This window comes from Rhinolophus hipposideros, assembly GCF_964194185.1.
Source record: "Rhinolophus hipposideros genome assembly, chromosome: 15".
Classification (NCBI taxonomy): Eukaryota; Metazoa; Chordata; class Mammalia; order Chiroptera; family Rhinolophidae; genus Rhinolophus; species Rhinolophus hipposideros.
Window position 1 is genome coordinate 52183950 of NC_138061.1, and position 18563 is coordinate 52202512.

General features: G+C 52.7%; 1 protein-coding gene across 2 annotated transcripts; it reads right to left on the bottom strand.

The window, feature by feature from the left end:
• Positions 1 to 1191: 1191 nt before the first annotated feature.
• On the bottom strand, positions 1192 to 3225 carry COMTD1 (catechol-O-methyltransferase domain containing 1). Of its 2 annotated transcripts, XM_081075091.1 has the most exons (7): positions 3020 to 3225; positions 2735 to 2862; positions 2387 to 2492; positions 2180 to 2298; positions 2035 to 2089; positions 1649 to 1782; positions 1192 to 1438 (listed from the first exon to the last, which is right to left on the bottom strand). In XM_081075091.1, exons 1-7 carry the CDS (start codon positions 3111 to 3113, stop codon positions 1286 to 1288), a joined length of 789 nt encoding a protein of 262 aa, XP_080931217.1. In that variant the 5' UTR covers positions 3114 to 3225; the 3' UTR covers positions 1192 to 1285. The 2 variants fall into 2 exon arrangements, with proteins under 2 accessions (XP_080931217.1, XP_080931216.1); XM_081075090.1 differs by having other exon boundaries at positions 1336 to 1782.
• Between the last annotated feature and the right edge of the window lie 15338 nt (positions 3226 to 18563).

Sequence of the window (18563 nt, forward strand, 5' to 3'; positions counted from 1 at the left end):
GACACCTGCAGCCCCTGAATGGCCTGCTGCTATTTAGCTAACCAGTGGCCCTCCCTCATGCTGTGGCTGGAGTTCACCTGGTCCAGTACTCGGGACGGGTGTGACCATATGTTGTGAGGTGTAGTGCAAGAAAGTTAGCAGTTTATTAAGGATCTACTTACAGAAAAGTGGACGTGTTCACCCATATGTATCCTAATATGCTTTTATGAGTGGGAGGCGGGGTAGGTTTATAGCCAGGGGCTGAGTGTTGTCTAAAATGCAAGGTATATCCCAGGAGCGTAGGAGTATGAAAGTCGCCACCTGTGGCTCCTGTGGCCTTGCTCCTGGCGGCCTCCCGGTGGCCTTCCAGTACCCAGGCCTAACCCGGTGCTGGCCACACCTCGGTGTATTCTAGGCTGATGCCGTTTCTGCCTGAGGTGGTGGTAGTGGAAAGAAAACAGTACCTGGAACTGACCTTGCTGTGGCGTGGAGATCTTCCTACAGGATTGGGGAAGTTTAAATGAGAAAAATGAAGCACGGGCTCCCTCTCCACCTGCACACACAGGTGGTGCTGCGGGAAAGCCTAACTTGCTCTTTGTCTTACTCTGGGGACTTGTTGAAAATTGCCGTCCTGATGGTCTCCTACCGATAGGACTGTCTGCTTCACACCTCTGGCCAGTGAGCCCACCCAGTCCCTCACCTTCCTCCAGGACTTCGGGGGAGGATGGAATATATAGGTAAGTCAACCGTGAGGTCCTCAGGTCTAAGTCAAGTGGCCTGGTTTGCAGAGGCGAGGCCAAGCCGACAGTTTGGTGAAAACGGGGGCACAACCGGCATAACCTACTGCCCCGCTAGGCCTGTTGTCAGATCCAGATGTGGTCTCCCAGTGCCAGCTGTACTGAACAGCACTTCGCTCGTCCTTCCTAGGAAGAGAGGTAGGAGGGAGACCGAGGGGCCTCCACCCAGGGTCCAGCCCTCAGCCTGTGGAGGGGGCCTCTGACCCGCCGCACGCGGCCAGGTCCGTTTAAAACTAGATCGGCCTCCAGCCAGCCAGAGGCTCCTGTGGTCTGGCCCTGGTGCCAGGCTGCCCTCAGGACCGTGCCAGGGATGAACTTGGACCTAACGCTCCCTTTTGCTCAAGAAACTGCGTGTGCTGGGCCTTCCCTCCCTCTCTACCCCACGTCAGTGCCACGTATGGACGCTCAGAAGATTGTGTCCCAGACCCCACTTTATTGACATGTAAAACTCAGGGTCAATGGCTGGGGCTCCCAGGTCCCCCCATCAAGGCCATCGCTAGAGGCCAGGCTTAGATCTTAAAGGCTAAGGTGAGGCCGTCGCCCAAAGGCAGGAGGCTGATGTGGACCCTGGCATCCCGCAGGATGCGCTCATTCAGGTTTCGCACACACTGGGCATCTGGGTCCCGCGTCTGAGGCTGCAACACCTCTCCTCCCCAGAGAACCTGCGGAGGGGCGGGGCATCATGGGGCTTCGGAGGGCGGTGCCTGAGCAGGAGGGGGCGGGGGCTGGAGCTGGGGAAAGCCTGGGGACTCGCCTGGAATACCTTGAGGGAGGGGCTTACATGAGTGGCGGGCGGTGTTCTGGGGGCGGGTCATGGGGAGGAGCCAAAGGGAAAGCCCTGCCCGACAGCGTCCTGCCCCAGTCTCCCTTACGCTGAGGACTGCGAGGACGCCTCCCGGTCGCAGCAGCTGCAGGCACCGCTCGTAGTAGGCGGTGCAGTTCTCCTTGTCAGCGTCCACCACGGCCACATCGAAGGTGCCGGCCTCGCCCGCGGCCAGGAGCTCGTCTTGCGGGGGAGGGAGGGGCAGACGTGGCTGAGTTCGCAGGCCACGATGGCTGGAAGCCCCTGCCCAGACACCACTCAGGGACCCTGGTCTCGAGAGCGCCAGCCCTGTCACCCTGACTGGCCGCATACCGTGAGGCTGGGCGCGAGAGGCTGTCACTGCCCCAAGCCCATCTGTTGGACCTGCTCACTACCTCGCACCCGATGGCCCCATTTGGGAAACGGTGCCAAGACCCTTTCCACTCCGGTGCTCACCCAGGGTCTCCAGGGCGGGCTTCAACCGAAGATCGATCTTGTTTTCCTCCTCAGCCTGCGAAAGGGGCGGGGGTCAGAGCCAGCATGTCCTTCCTCTGGGACATGCTGGGAGGACTGCTCTGGGTGCCTGACGAAGGACACTCACCTGCCTCCACAGGGGCCGCCCTAGCTCCGGGGGCCCCGGGTTCACCTCGCAGGTCACCACACGACCGGCTGGCGGCAGCGCCAGAGCCAATGCTAGGGCCGAGTAGCCTGTGAAAGTTCCTGGGGACAGGGACACGGACAGCCTCAGGACACAGTGGAGAGATGGCCGGTGACTTCGGCCCCCAGTGATTGCGGCCGCGCGCCCTACCTAAGTCCAGCGCCTTCTTGGCCTTAATGAGCCGCGCCAGGTTGGCCAGAAGCTGGGCCTGCTCACAGGTCATCATGGAATACCCCTGCGGCTGCTCCAGGGTCAGCTGTGTGGGGGGGAGAGGGTCGCACCAGCCCTGCCAATCACCCAGCCACACCCAGGTTCAGGCTCTCCCTCGTGGGCGTGGCCTAGGGGGACGCCCCTCCCAGGAACGCCCACCGCGCCGGGGATAGGAAGACAGAAGCGCGGAAGCCTAGAGTGAGTCACCACCCTGTCCAAGGTCAACGCAGCCACTAGGGTCCGCAGGGCCGGAGGTGGGCGCCTGTCCCCGCCCCCGCCCCCGCTGACCAGCCGCAGGCTCCGCAGCGCGGGATGCTCGCGCAGGGAGCGGCTCAGCAGATACTGCCACAGGGGGCTGTCCTCAGCGGGCAGTAGGCGCTTCTCTCGCCGAGATCGCCATGGAGGGCACCGTCTCCCTGCCGGGGAGAGGATACTGGGTCAGGGCCTGAGACTCCAGGGTGCCAGGGGTGAGGTTCAGCCGCAGCCAGCCTCGAGGATTCACGGGCTCTACTCCCGCGCCTGTCCCGCCCGCGGAGGCTCTGTCAAGGGTGCCGCAGACTCGGCCCTACTCACCCAGGAAGAGACCGGTAGCGAAGGCGGCACCCAGGGCGACCGAGCCCAGGGCCAGCGCGGCGGGCACAGAGAGCCGGGGTATGGGCTGGATCATGGCACGTGCAGGAGGCGGCGGCGGCTGCAAGGTCACTTGCGCTGCGGCTACCCGGACCGCACTCGGACCCTTGGGCTCTCCCTGTTGCGCCTTGTCGGGGTACTGCCCGCGGAGCTGCGGCCTCCGGCGCCATCTGGCGGCCCCACGGCCTTACTGCAAAGCCCTGCCCAAGCGAGCCGGGCGCCATCTGGTGGCCGCGCTTGGAACTTAGCCTGGCCGGGAGCAAGACCTGCATAGGGTCTGGCGGCCTGGGTCAGGGAGGGAATCTTTGATGTGCTTCTTCCTTCTCTCTACCATTTGGCTGAGACCTCCCCTGGGGCGTGTGTGGGAGGGTGCGTGGGGCCGTCGGTGTAATAGGATAGTAACGAGTACAAAATGATAGAAATTAAAGGAGCCCCTGGGAAGAACTGAGAATCAGACCAGGCCTTTCGGGGAGGTGACCAAGGTTGCAGGTTGAAAGAGAGAAGGACCTGGTTTTGGAGAACACAGCCAAAGGCGGGTTAGGAAGCTCTGGGGCAGGTCAGGTTGATGGGGCGCTGAGACGATGTCCTTAGAATCCTGGGTACCAAATACACATGCGTGTGAGATCTTGGGCCCATCAGTCTCTCTGAGCTTCAGTTTCCTTTGTGTAAAGCGGGGACCACAGTCTGATTGTAAATGACACCAGATCCCACAGCCTGGCACACAGTATGTCCTCAATAAATGGCAGCTGCTGTTACAGGTTCGAATGAAGACGTCTTGGGGAGGAAAGCGATTAGAGGACAGGTGAGGCCCCCTTGCAGGTGTTCTGCCGAGACATTATCCAGGGAGCACTGATTGGACACCCACTGTGTGTCAGACTGTGAGGAGGCGGAAGAAGCTGTCTTGGCTTGTATTCTTAGCGAAGCTGGATTCAGGGACCACGGGACACAGCGGGTGAACCCCAGCTTCACAATTTCCTGTTCTGTAAAATGGGGTTATTAATGGTCCGACAGGGGATGAAATAAGAAAATCCAGGTGAAGGACTCATACAGGGCCCAGCACTTAGTGGGCTACATTTAAAAGGAGTCGAAGTCCAAAGGGCATAAGGTCACCCGGCTGCTGCTCTGCAGCTGTCCCCTGGGGACAGCCCAGTTACTAACCACACTGTCCAAAGTAGAACTCCCCGGTGGGGCTCAGCGCCAGCAAGGCCTAAAAACGGGCTTGGTGGTGGTGTGGGGGGCGGTCAGTGAGAGAGCGAGCGGCTTGACTGAGGCTGCAGAGCAGGTTGAGTTGGAGAGAACCTTGCAGCACCTGACTGACCCAAGCTGCGGGGACCCTGGGCCTTGGAAGGTGACGCCCGAGGAGGCCCAGTTCTGGGGCGGGGCTCCGGGAGCCGAGGGCGGAGCTTCCAATCAGGCCAATCAGCCGGCGCCCCGCAGGCGGTGCGGGGGCGGAGCCTGCAATGCCACCGCCCCTGGGGCTGGGCCTGGGTGCTGGGTGGGCCCAGGTCGGGCTGCCCCGCTCCTCCCACTTCCCATCGCCAGGCTGGCGGCCGGCTCGGAGCAGACGCTCCTTCCCCGTTACCTTTACATCCTTTGTGTCCTGCTTGGCCCTGTAACTGTTTCTCTGACCTAAGTACGACTCTCATTCTCCAGGGTAAGGACTGTGGCTGCTGGTCTCTCCTCCCCCGCAGCTGAGCACACAGCAAGTGCTCAATAAATGCTCTCTGAATAGTGTGCTGGCGGTGCTTCAGGCTCCTTGCTGTCTGAGCAGCCAGTCTAGGCAGTAAAAATAGTAACAGGGGGGCCGTTTATTGACCGTCCCTGTGAGCCTGTGATACTCCCATTTTCCAGGGGAGGAAACCAAGGCTGAGAGAGACCACCTCTCCGTGCTTACTCCCCAGACCCTGCTCTTGCTTTCTTAAACCCTCTGACCCCCTGGCCAGAGTGGGAACACGCGGATGAGCAGGGCCCCAGCCAGAACCAGACTCCCCTGCTGGGGCCCCTCCACCAGGCCAGCCGGCATGTGGACCTTGGGCTCAGCCCGGGCTGCAGACCCCATGTCTCCCCTGCCTGGGAGTCCAGGCTTGGGCAGACCCCCAGCTCACACCAGAACCTCCCTCCACCAGCCTGGCTTCAGGCCGAAGCCCACGGAGGTAGGGGGGCAGGCGGGGAGGGGAGGCATGTCACCATATATCCCCGTCAGATTAAAAAACTAATTTGAAAAGATTAATGTATTCCATTCTTGTTAGGCTGGCTCTGATACCTCTGGGCCTGCGGCCGCTCTGCCTCCTGATTATTGAATTTTTATGGCCTGGTAATTAATTGCAGATTCCCTGTTTTGTTCTATTTCTTTTTCTCTGACATTTTAATTTCAACAAAAAGCAGTGGTCTCCACGCAGGTTCTCTCTGGAGATCCTAATGGTCTATAAAACAGAATGACTTAGAGACGTGGCACCCACTTCAGTTGGCGAGCGATTGTTTGAAACCTTGCTGATCACGCAGAATTTAATTTTTCCACCTCCCTCCCCCATTTGCTCCTCATTTCTTGTCTCTTCCATTGCAACGCCAGCATCTCAGCTCACAATGAGGGGAGCAAAGTGAGGCCTCGGAATCTGTTACAGCGTCTTTCCCTAGAAGTCCAGGGGCCTAGAGACAAAGTAGGTTTTGATTCTTTTCCTCAGAGGTGGCCCTGGAGGTGGTGGGGGGAGCTGGACCTCCGCAAAGGGCCATGTGGATGTGGGCAGCTGCCCCAGGGAGGGAGGAGGGCCATTTCTACCTCTCAGTTGCCCTTTTGGCCACATGCAGCTGCCCCATTAGGCACCAAGGAGTCTGCTGGCTCATGAAGGCAGCAGAAATGGGTGCCTGTACATTCCCCTACGTTCACACCAGGAAGTCCGGGGTTTGACCCCTGACCAATTCTTAGCCAAACCAGGTCACTGGGGGGAACAGCTGTTCGCAAAAACGGGCCTGAAAGAGGCACCTGAGTTTTTATCCTAATGCCCCCAACTTCTCCTTCTGCCAGCCTTACTAACATCACACAGGCTAGGCCCCCACCCCATGGCCCCCCAGTACTAGGTGGGGCAGGGGCAGAAGAGTAAGCTCATAGAGTCAAGTTGGGTCGAAGGGATTGGAACTCGACGTCTCTGGGGGCCAGGCAGGTAGGTGAGGGGAGGGTAATAGGAGCAGTGGGTGCTGTGGTGTCTCCAAGCTCATGCCCCATCATAAGGCATGGCGGCCACTTGGCTCCACCCAATACTGCCACGTGGGAAGATGGTGTGCAGTGTGGCCAGACTTAGGAGTTTCCAAGAAAGGTTGGAAATGTGGCTTTCAACGTAAAACCTCACAATTTACAAAATTTGGGTTAGACTTTTTTAAAAATAAGTTTTATTGGGGAATATTGGGTATCAGTGCGCCTTTCCAGGTCCACCAGCTCCAAGTCGTTCTTCAATCTTAGTTATGGAGGGCGCAGCTCAGCTCCAAGTCCAGTTGCCCTGTTTCAATCTTTAGTTGTAGGGGGTTCAACCAGCAAAATGTTGTTAAGAGCTCGCGCTTTAACCAACTGAGCCATCCAGCCGCCCCTCCAGCAGCTCAGCAGTGGCTCCTCTTCAAGTAGTGTGGAGGGCGCAGCTCACTGGCCCATGTGGGAATTGAACTGGCAACCCTGTTGTTCAGAGCTCCTGCTCCAACCAACTGAGCCATCTGGCTGTCTTTTTAAGCACCATGTCAGCTGAACTGAACAATACATCTTTGATCTGGCCCATGGGACAACTATTTCCTGTGATTCAGAGCATGGATCAGAGAAGCTGGGAGATGGAAGTGGAGTCCAGCAGAGCCAGAAGGGTCTCAGTGGCTGGGTGACAGCCCCCTCCATCCCTACCCCAGGAATCTTCTTCCTACCTTTGGGCCCTTCAGTCCCCCCCACACTGAGTAGGCTCTTCCCAAGCAAGCTGTGGGTTGCCAGGGGCTCCTTTGGGTCTGTCTCCAGGACCTGCCTTTTTTAGGTCTCCTCTCTCCACAGAGAAACTGTATGTAGCCTGGAGTCTGACCACATCTGGGTAAGGTCTGTCGGACTCCCCAGAGAGGACGGCAGCTTTGCACCTACGACTTCAGGAGGCAATGCCCTGACTCCAGTCTTCCAGCGGCCTGTTTCAAGATGAGTGGATGGGTGCAAACAGACGTGAGACAGGCTTCTGGGGCTCCTGAGATGAGCTGAGGAGGTCAGCGGCCCACGGCCTGTTCCTGTCTCCTCAGTGCTGAGCTGCGGTAGAGCTGACGCCGGCAATGCCCCAGCCTCTTGTGCCTCAGTTTTCTCATCCAGATAGGCCGAATGGCAGGTGCCAGCATACTCATAGGCTCCAGCATCAGATGGACATGGCTTCAAACATTGGCTGATGGACAGCGTCAGATGGACATGGCTGTGAGCTCAGAGTTCTTCAGCTAGAAAATGGGGATGCTACTTCTGTGTTAGTGTTCTATTGCTACGTAATAAACTACCACACACTTAGTGGCTTAAAACAACACTCATTTATTATCTCAGGGTTCTGTAGGTCAGAAGTCGGGCAACGAGTAGCCAGATCTCTGCTCAGGGTCTCACCAGGCTAAAGCCAAGGTGTTGCTGGGGCTGCAGTTCCAACCCAGGGCTCTGAGCTCTGGCTATTGGCAGGTTCATTTCCTTCTCACAAAGCTTCTCCATTTTCAAGGCCAGCAAAGGCAACTTGAATCTTTCTGGGTCTTCAAATCACTCTGCCTTCCTCTGCTGCTTTTAAGGGTTCATGTGATTACATTGGCCCCACCCAGACAATCCAGGATAATCTCCCTATTTTAACGTGAGCTGGGGAGTAAACTTAGTTATACCTGCAAGGTCTTCCTTGCCAACCATGGGAATGACATTGGTGGTGGAGATCATGAGAGGATGGCAAAAGTCTGCCTGGCACAACGTCCAACCTCTGAGAATGGTTGTATGGATTAAAATACCCCTGCCTGGTTCCCATCCCCGCTTCTTGAGAAACACAGGATTAGATATTTAAATACATAGGATTCCCTACTGCCACATGAACCGAAGTGGGACTGTTCCTCACAGCACTCCTCTCTGGTAGCGAGAATTGTCTCCATTTTCCAGATGTGCAAACTGAGGTGCCCAGGTGTCAGGTGATGCATAATTGGCAGAGCCAGGATGTGACTTGTCTCTCTCAGCTTCCATAAAGGTTTGTCATCTCACCACAGGGTCCAAGTCCAGAGCTCCTAGGTCCAATGGAAATGCATTTAGTTCTTTGGGGAGGCACCCACTACGTGCCAGAACTTTACCTGTGTTCCAATTTCTCTGGCTCAATTCAGGGGTTTCAGGAGTCCCCAGTGAATGACTTAGGTGTTTGTTTCATGGTGTCACCTGTTTCTTTCCTCCTTTCTTGTTGGGGTGGCCAGGGGTGCTTCTGCAGGATACCTCGGCTGACCCTTAGGAGCCTTTACATGGTCAAGACTTCGTGGGGCTCTTTGGAGAAGTGGCAAAGAAAGTCTCCCTGCAGCTTTGAACTCTTCTCATTGAGACATGGCCTACATTGTGAGTCCTTCCTGCCCCAAAAGAAGACAAACACGTGTACGTCCCAGAAGGCATTGCTCCCACCTATCAGATGCAGGGCGCGTGACTCCAATGCAAATGTGGACGATGTGAGTTAGTAATTATGTGAAGGAGAACGACGATGTTCTGGCAAGCAAGTGTGACAGAGGTGGCGGTGCCCGTGTCTGCTGGGGTGGTTGTGGTGGAGCCTCTACCAGAGGTGGGCGGGTGCTGGCTGTGTTCTAACTAAGCAGTCCTATGATGGGATTGGGTGGGGCTTCTAGCTGTGACGTTCCTGATTGGCTGGTCCTCCCAGAGGCCGCTCTTTACAACAGAGTGGAATTTGCTCTTTGCTACGGAATGGTTCTATTACTTGTAACAAAGTGGAATCTGCTGTTTGCCACAGAGCAGCTTCTATGGTTTGCAATTAAGAGTCCTGCTTGGAACTGCTTTGTGGGACTGATTTTCCCTGCTCCAGCGGACACTGTTACCCTCTACTTCTGAGCCATTCCTCCTTTTGTCTTGCCAACAGGAGCCTGATACTGTTTAGGTAACAGAGTACCCAACTCTGGGGGATGAACTGTGATGAGTCTCAGGTTGTCACAACCAACCTAGTGCTTTTTTCAAGGTATCTGCTCTCACCTTCTCCTGCAGTTCATTTCTGGCCAGAGACAAAGGGGTGCTTCTCAGAACATTTCCCTCCTTGATGATAAGAAACCCCCTTTTCTTGTTTAGCCTCTTCTTACCTTGAATGGGGTTGTGTAAAGATGAAATGCTTGGAACCATAGCAGCCATATTCTGGCCATGAAGCAACAAGTTTAAGGATTGAAAAAAACCAAACGGTGAGGATGGCGAGAGGAAAGATGGAGTGTTGGTCCTTGAAGACATTATCTAGCTACTAAACCACCCCTAGCAACTGTCTACCTCCAGACTACTTGTTACGTGAGAGAATGGAGCCTTTTATGTTTAAGCAAATGATCAGCTACATATTACTTGAAGCTCAAAGCATTCCTAACTGATATAGGCCCCCAACCATGGTGGCCTGTGCCCACAGGGGAGGCTTAAAGTTGGTACTGAGATAAACTTGTTTGTTTTTTCTTCAGCCTAGAGTGACAGATTCCATACTGAACTTGAAATCATGCCCTCTAAAGGTGAGGATTCATTTTTCTCAGGAATGAGCTTTCTCATAGGAGATGCCCCATCTCAGACTAATGGCAGGCCTAGTCCCTACCCATCCCTCCCCACAGCCTGATGAGTCCAAATGCCAGCAGTGGGCACCCATCGTCGCCCTCCTGCATGCCTGTGGCCACCTACATTTCTCACTCATGCTTCAGTGGGTCAGCTGGGGCACTTCTGCTTCAGGTGGTGGGTTTAGGTGTTTCTACCTGTGGATGCTCTTTCCCAGGGGACAGCACAGGTGCAAGAGGCCCACCTCTTCATTTTTTAATTAAATTTCATTTTTTTAATTAATTAATTTTCATTTTAAATTAAATTAAATTTAATTAAATTTAAAATTTTCATTTTTAAATTAAATTTAATTTATTTTAAATTGGGGAACAGTGTGTTTCTCCAGGGCCCATCAGCTCCGAGTCGTTGTCCTTCAATCTAGTTGTGGAGGGTGCAGCTCAGCTCCACATCCAGTCGCCATTGCAGGGGGCGCAGCCCACCATCCCATGCGGGAATTGAACCGGCATCCTTGTTGTTGAGAGCTTGCACTCTAACCAACTGAGCCATCCAGCAGCCCCACAAGTGCTTTTAAAGCCTCTGCCTCTGTCAGATCTGCAGATGTTCCAGTGGCCACAGTGTCACTTAGCCGAGCCCCAAGTACAGGCTAAGGGTGCTTGCTGTACCCCCTACATGGGGTGGGCCCCTGAGGTCACGGGGCAAAGGGTGTGGACGTGTAGCCCTGTTATTGGTGGTGGGGTGAAGAGTCAGGAGCAGCAGTCCAATCTATACACTGGTCCCCAGGGCCCCAGGGTGTCCCCATAGCTGTGGGTGCAGAGGTCCCCCATTGAGCAGGCCCTTGGCAGGGGCACGTGGGCTAGGGTAGCTGGAGCTGAAGATTCCCCAATTGATTTAGCCTTAGAGGAAGAACCTAAAGCTCTGAGAGTCAGCGTGTTTACCTGAGGTTGCAAACCAATGCCTGCCTCCACCCACCCTCACTGCCATCCTGAACCGAGGCGGGGGAAGGAGCTGAGGGGTCAAGCTCACCATACCCAGGTCCAGCCCAGAGCATCTGCCTTCCTGCCAACACGAACTTCCTTTCTTTCCTTCTCACCACCCCCGTGCTCAGCAAATGCCCATTTCCCCTAGAGTTGCCAGGAAATGTACCCTGGGACAAAGGGTTCACACTGCATTGCATAGGAGAACTCTCAGCACTTGTTTATATCTGGCACCCCGAAGGTGGCCTGGGGACGTATTCTGTTTGCCTTGATCAGTGTTTAGTTTGCTAGAATGGGGCCAGCACTGAACAATCAGATAATTTCACAAACAATTCAGAGTTGACTTCTATTTCTTTGGAAAAAGCAGACGATTTGACAATCCTGGACCCATTTTACAGGTTGGCTGGCACTGTGTGGTACCTGTCCCCACCCCCATGGGGCATGTGCCTTTGTTCCAGTCCCCACCTCACTCTCCCCTCTGCCTCAAACCCAACAAACTTGTCGTATTCCATATTGGTCTTTGTGCTGCTGGCACATGATCTAATGCATTGCCCAGAGGCCCAGCGAGGAGCGATACCCACCCGGGTACACAGCCAGTCAGGGGCTTTTACTTCTCTTTCTCTCTTCCTGATAAGCACTTTATCTGGATCCTAGCGAGCAGCCCCTCCTCTGGGCTCCAAAGCACGTGCCCAGTCTCTGCCTCCAGCCCCCCCGGTGCCTCTTCTCTGAGGCAGAGCTGTCCATGTCATGGCTGGCGTTCAGAATACCCCTGGTTATTGCTGCCCTGCGAGTACAGTGAGGGGACCCAGTCCCTGAGCTACATGGGGAATCCCCCTAAATGTATAAAAATGGGATACTAACTGTGATACTTATATGGCCTTGCGGTGCGCCAGCAAGGTAACTTCATGTTAACTCATTCAGTCCTCACATGTATCCCCACGTTGCTGAGGAAGCTGAAGCACAGAGAGGTTAAGCAAGTTGCCTGAAGTGGCACAGTTTATACGTGGTAGAGTTGGGATTTGAACTCAAATCCTCTGGTTTCAGGACTTACAGTTCTTGAGCACTAAAGTGTCCTAGAAGAAATGCCTATCGAGGTGGCTGCTTTTCCTTTACGTCTCATTTCACCCTCAGACTTGCCCAACAAGGTAGGGTTGGGTTTGGCTGTGAGTGACAGAAAAAAATCCAAGAGAACAATGGCTTAACCAGGAGAGCAGTTGATTTCTATTTTATAGGTACAGCCTAGGGGTGGTAAGGAAGCTCCAGGGTCAACAGGCCTCTACTCTGATGTGCTGCCATCTTCATTGGGTGGCTTCTCCTCATTGAGCAAGATGACTGCTTGAGCTCCAGCCATTACAGCTTTACCCCGTAAAGGTGTAATGGAAGGGTAAAAGAAGGGACAATATAGGACTCATCCCCTTCCTTTAAGGACACTTCCTCAGAGTTTGACAGGATACTTCTACTTGCATCCCTTTGACCAGCCCTTAGTCACGTGACCACAGGTCAGCCTAGAAGTCGTGTTTATTCTAGACCAGGGGTGTCCAAACTTTTTTCAACGTTTTTCACCAAGGGCCATATGCGGTAAAATACACAAACAGCCGGGCCACTCACTCGAGGTGAAGTAAGTATTGCCTCACCTGGTTTATTTAAGTAAACTAAATATATTTTTCGAATTTGCTGTGGGCCAATAAAAAATGGATAGCGGGCTGCAGTTGGCCCGAGGGCCGCAGTTTGGACACCCCTGTTCTGGAGGATTGTGTCCTCAACTAAAAATAAGTTTATCATTATACGGGAAGCATTTAGCTTCATAGCTGCATTTTACAGACAAAGACACAGGGTCAGAGAGAGGAATGACCTGATAGAGGTCACACAGCCAGGAAGAAGTAGAGCCAGGATCTTCTGTCTCTGGGTTCGTGGGAGCAGGTGGGGTTCCAAAGACACACTCTGACAATTTCCTGGCAGGTGAGGGCACATGTGCATATGTGCACACCTCCTCCCGGGTCTCAGGCACAGCCAGGGCCCAGGTCCTGCCAGCCAGAACCCCCTGTGCCTTCAAGCCCTGGCAAGCCTCTCTGGGCCTAGATCCGCCATCCCGGCAGCAGCCATATCCTAGGCCTGACTCCATCCATCCCACTCACGTCGGCATTGACTATGCTTGGGCACATTCCTGAGGCGGCCTCAACAGCGCTGAATAATTCAGGCCTGCGTACCGGGATAATGAATTTACTGACAACTCAGTGTGGTCTTGGTACGTACATTTCAAGAAATACTGAGTCCCCAGGCCCGCTCAGCAGGCTGGGGATGTACACAGACCGAAAAACTGTTGCTTCTGCCTGCCTCATGCGGTTCAGGCCTGATTGGGTGGAGACCCCACTGTGGTCTCACTGGTTCTTCAGCTGCTTGGGCAAGTGGGGAGTCTGTGGGCAGGGTGCCTGCCTGGTGGGAACTTTGGGGTGAGGTGGAAGTGGACCACGGAAGCTTTGAAATGCAGAGCTGCAAGGGAACCCAACATTCCCTGCATGCCCATTTTCTGAACAGAGAAAGTGAGGTGGCAGAGGGGACAGGCCTATGCACCTAGACACTGTGTTCTGTGGCGGGGAATGCTGGGGTGACTTTGGGGCTCTGGCAGAGAGAGCTGCTTGTGTGGCTTCTAACCTGCTGGTCCCCCCCCACCCAGCTGCTGGAGGCTTGCTGCTAGTGGCTCACAGCTGCCCCTTCGCTGGAGCTGCAGCCTGAGCCAAACAAGAGCTGCCTCCATCCAGAACGCCTCGCATCACCCACACAACTGGGGCCGGTCGTGGTCAGTGACTGACTGATGTGGCAGCGCGTGAGGTGCCCTCTGTGATGCTGTTTGTGTTCCGGAACCCTATGTGGGACCAGGCTGCGGCTTGACCCCAGCTGAGACCACATTCTGGTGCAACTTTTACCCCTTCCCTCTTCTCCTTCTCACTCCCCTTCTCCTCAGAGTCTCCCTCAGTCCCTCATCTGAATAAGAATCCCCAGTGCAAGCTCTGCTTCTAGGGAACCCACCTAAGCCACCTGCATTTCCTGGTCTGAGCTCTCCTTTCTGAGGACTCCCCCCAGAGTGCTAAGAGGGGCTCAGAGCCAGGAATCCTTGGCCCTGGCTCTGTTGTGTGACTGTGAGGAAATCACTTCTGTTCCCTGGGCCTCAGTTTCTCCAATATGTGACTGGGGTGAGGGAAGGCTCTCTCAGGTCCCTTCCAGCCCTGAAGGTCTATGATAAGACCTCAGGTACCAGTAAGCCTTCTGCCCCTACCTAGCCCCACAGGTGTGTCCCACCAATGAGGCATCACCTTTTCTCGGAAGGCTTTTTCAAAATGCAAAAGCAGCTGAGGTGAGAATGAGTTTCACTTTAGGTAATCATGCTGCAGGGCAGAATCTCTCCAGGTGGGATCCTAGAATCACTTATAAGAGAATCCATCACCTGAAAGGTGTTTGTTATTAATGGATCCCTTCTTTTTTTGAATGTGGTACTTGATGTCTGGAGCTGCAGCCGCTATCTTTCAACTATGAGGAAACAGCATAAGATGTAAACAACAAGTTAAGGATGGTGAAATAGAAATATAGAAAGAAACTGGTTTTCAGTGGCATTTCTGAATCATTGCTCAAAACCTGAAAACTACTACTGCTAGAATCTTAGTGTGTGAAATAATTGTCTTCATTGCTCAAGCAAGCCTTGGTTGACTTGCTTTGGACTGTTATTTGCAGCCCAAAGCATTCCGAGCAAACCAACAGTCCTTATCTCGTTGAATCATAATAACAGTCCTTTAAAGTAGCGATTATTGGCTCAGAGAGTGACACAGCTAAGGTCACAGCGGGCAAGTGGCAGTGCATTTTGGGGCCAGAGCTTTCAGGTTGGGAGGAATTTTCATTACTGATCATGTAGATCCTGTCTCCTCTGGGCCGTGTGTCCACTGGGAATAATCCGCTTCCTTAGCCATTCTGGTCTTTGGTCATTCTCTCCCACATCTATCCCACCCTAGGTGTCAGCTCAGAGACCAGGACAAGGTGCCTTCTAGCGTTGGGGGGTGGGGAGGAGAAGCTACTATTCATTCCGTCATGGAGTTTTCCTAATGAGTGGCCAGATCCTGGTACCAAAGACTGAAGGGAAGGCCAAACCCATTTTTGGAGATAATTCTGGCCTCTAAACAGCCCTAGACCTGTGTAGGTGTGTGTGTTTGGGGGGAGGGGAGGTCTGCAGCTTACAGCGAAAGAGAGAGAAAAAGCTCAGAGATACGAAAAATAGCTAGACAGAGGGAGAGAAGGAGAGGAAGAGAGAGGCAGAGCTAGAGTAGGAGGTGGGCGAGAGGAAGGCAGAAGAGAAGGATCTCAGGTTTTAGAGAGAAATGTTGAGATAAACTGACAATGAATGTCAGCCAGGACAGATGGCTCTGTGCTGAACGGTAGCAGATGCCCAGCAAACAGGCTCCCCTTTCCCACCCCCCTTCCCCTCCCCACACCCGTCTGATGGGCTTGGTTGCTGCTCTGAGGGTGGAGGTAGGACTAGAGGAAAGGCTGATATGGCCTTAGGCAAACCTTCGTTCAGCGTCCTCTGGAGATCAGAGGCCTCAAGGAGGAGAGGGAGCCGCGTGTGACTATGTGTGCGCGCCCCCTAGTGTTCCGGATTAGGTAGACACTTCCAGGTGATGGGACAGCAGGATATTTCCCTCGACAGAAAAGTGGCCTCCACAGACCAACAGCATAACTAGAAATGCATCTGTCTCCTTATCAACAAAGTGGGGTGGGTGCAGGTGGGGAGATTTATAAAGACTCATCACAAGGCAGAGAGTTAGGGAGCCACATCTGGGATCAGCTGGTGGGGAGTAACTGCTACAGACCCTGGGACTGGGCCCCCCAACCTCGGGGGGGGGGGGTTATTGAATGTGTGGGAGCCCTATCTGAGGGGCCTCCGGTCTGCCCCAGATTAGTGGGGAAGGCAGGGACATGGACAGCTTCAGATTAAGGGCAGAAAGAAGGGTCTCGGTCAGGCACTCAGGGCAGCTGAGCTTCCCCTCCACCCCTTTGGCTTGGGTGGTCTCTGGGTGGAGTCTGGGTCTCCAGGGCCTGGCACACAACCTCAGCGGAGTGACTGGGCCTGGGGCTCCTGCAGGCCTGGTGGATGTCATGACAATGGAAGGGGGTGGAGACCAGCCTCAGATGGGAGGGAGGCTCAGGGCCAGGGCAGGAGGGGAGCGACTCCTCTCCCTGTCACACGCCCTGCTCACCTGGCTCACTCCTCATGCCTAGGTGTTCAGGCAGGCAGACTGTCTCCAGGGAGCCTTCCCCCACCTACCAGGCCAGACGTTCCCCCTGACCACGCGGATGGGTGGTTTTAAAATATGCCCACGAATTCTTAAACACTTCTCTCATCAGGAAATAGAGTCTGTGTCCCCTTACCTTGAACCTGGGTGGGCCTCGGGGAACAGAATGGAGCGTAAGTGATGTTCTGTGACTTCCGAGGCTGCTTAGAAAAGGCCAAATAATTTCTCCCAGATTCTCTCTTGGGAACTTGCTCTGGAGCTGTCAGCTGCCCCGTAAGAAGTCTGTCTCCCTGAAGGCCACCATGTGCAGCGACCACATGGAGTGAGAAGGATGCCCAAGGGGCCCCGACTCCTCCACTCCCAGCTGTTTGTGTCTTCCCAGCCCAGATGTCAGACATGTGTGTGAGGACGCCTTGGAGATGAACCCAGCCCCAGTCACCAAATGTCTGCAATGTATGACAGCCTAGAGTGAGGACTGGTGGAGTCCAGGCAACCTCCAGATTCATGAGCAGAATAGATGATCGTGTATGAGACCCTAGGGCTGCCTAGATAACAAATGACCACAGGGTACAACAGAAATCTATTCTCTCACAGGTCTGGAGGCTACAGTCCCAAATCAAGATGTTGGCAGGGTTGGTTCCTTCTGAGGGTGCTGAGAGAGAATCTGTTCCAGGCCTGTCTCCTGGCTTCTGGTGGTTGTAGCAGTGCTTGGTGTTCCTTGGCTGGTAGATACATCACTCCAATCTCTTCCTTGTTTCCAGTGCAAACACAGTCTTTGCACTGTGTTCTCCCTGAGTCTCTGTGTCCAAATTTCCCTCTTCTTATGAACTTGTCTGAACTAATTACATCTGCAATGACCCTATTTATCAAATAAGATCAGATTTTGAAGTACTGAGGATTAGGACTTCCACATATCTTTTTTGGGGTGGGGCAGAATTCAACCCATCACATATAGTTATCATTTTAAGCCACTGTTTTGGAGTGATTTGTTATGCAGCAATAGTTACTCAGAACAGTAGAGTTAATGGGTGGCTAGAGAAACAACTAGACATCAGTGGAAATGTAAGGAGATGGAAAAATTTACCAGAACATCCCTCCAGGAGGCTAGTGTATATGGTTGGAATAATTGATTTTCTAAGCAGCTTGCTTTTGGGGTAGGGACTAGATCCTCCCCCCAAAAGACGTATGTTGCAGTTGACACATGTGTTTGAATAACAGCTTCTTTAATGACTTCTAATGCAGGAAAAGAGCTTGGGTTTTGCTTTGTAGGGTATTTCTCCCTCTGAAATGTTGCATATTTACTTAAAGGGAATCAACTTGATTATTGAGTGTTTCTGGTCTCTGTGTATAAACAGCATGGATTTGTTTACCTTCCCCCTTGGAGCACACTGATTAACTGTGGGGTGTTTAGCTTTTCCATAGAACACAAGCACCAATGAGGGCAGAGACAGGCTCTGTTTTGTTCTCCCCTAAATCAGCAGCACAGTTCGTGGCAAATAGTAGGTGGCTTACTAGTTAGTTTCCAAAAGCATGGATGTTGGAAAAGGAATAAAGGGGTTTGAAATCTACATGATGACTACATATTTACAAATAAATCAGCTACAAGATGTCTAATGATGCTAGAAAAAATATTTTGAAATTCTCTTCAATTAATGGAAGAGGCTGTAAGAAAATAAGGGAATTAACAAGAGGTCAGGAACAAACTGGAAACAGCAGTCCAGGGAAGTAAATGATTTCTGAAACTACTAAACACCCGGAGGATATCTACCTCATTAAGTAGCCTTCAACTTCCACCAACTGATCTTCTGTGACACGAGAAAGAAGCAAGGGATTATAAAAATAACCAGTCAGATTTGAAAAAGAACAAGACATAAATTCTAGACATTTAAATATATCACATATGAAATTTAAAACTCAGTGGAACAGTTAAATAGAATAGACATAGCTGGAGAAGGAATTAGTAAACTGGAAGATAGATTTGAAAGAATTACATATAATCCAGCACAGAAAGAAAAATGGAAAATATGAAAAAGAGGTATGGAGGATGGAATGAAAAGCTCTAATATATGTCTAATCAGATTTTTTGGAAAGCAATTATAAGAATAATAGGAGAGAGGCAAGGTTCAAAGAGATAGGTGGCTGAGAATTTTCTGTGGTTATTAGAAAACATGAATCCTCAAGTTCCAGAATTCCAATGAATCTCAAACAAAATAAATAAAAAGAAGTCCATACATAGATACATCATATCCAAACTGAAGAATCCCAAAGAGAAGGAGAAGATCTTAAAGGTACCAGAAAGAAAAAGTTTTGTTGTTCACAACTTCTGTAATTAGATGAAATTAGACTAATGGCTTATTAGTTACAATAATATCACTAGTAACAATGAAAGACAGAAGAATAATAACTATAAAGAGCTTTTTACAAAGATACCAACTAAGGACTGTATACCCCAGTCCCCAATAAGACTGAAATAATTTCTTAAAAGATAAATG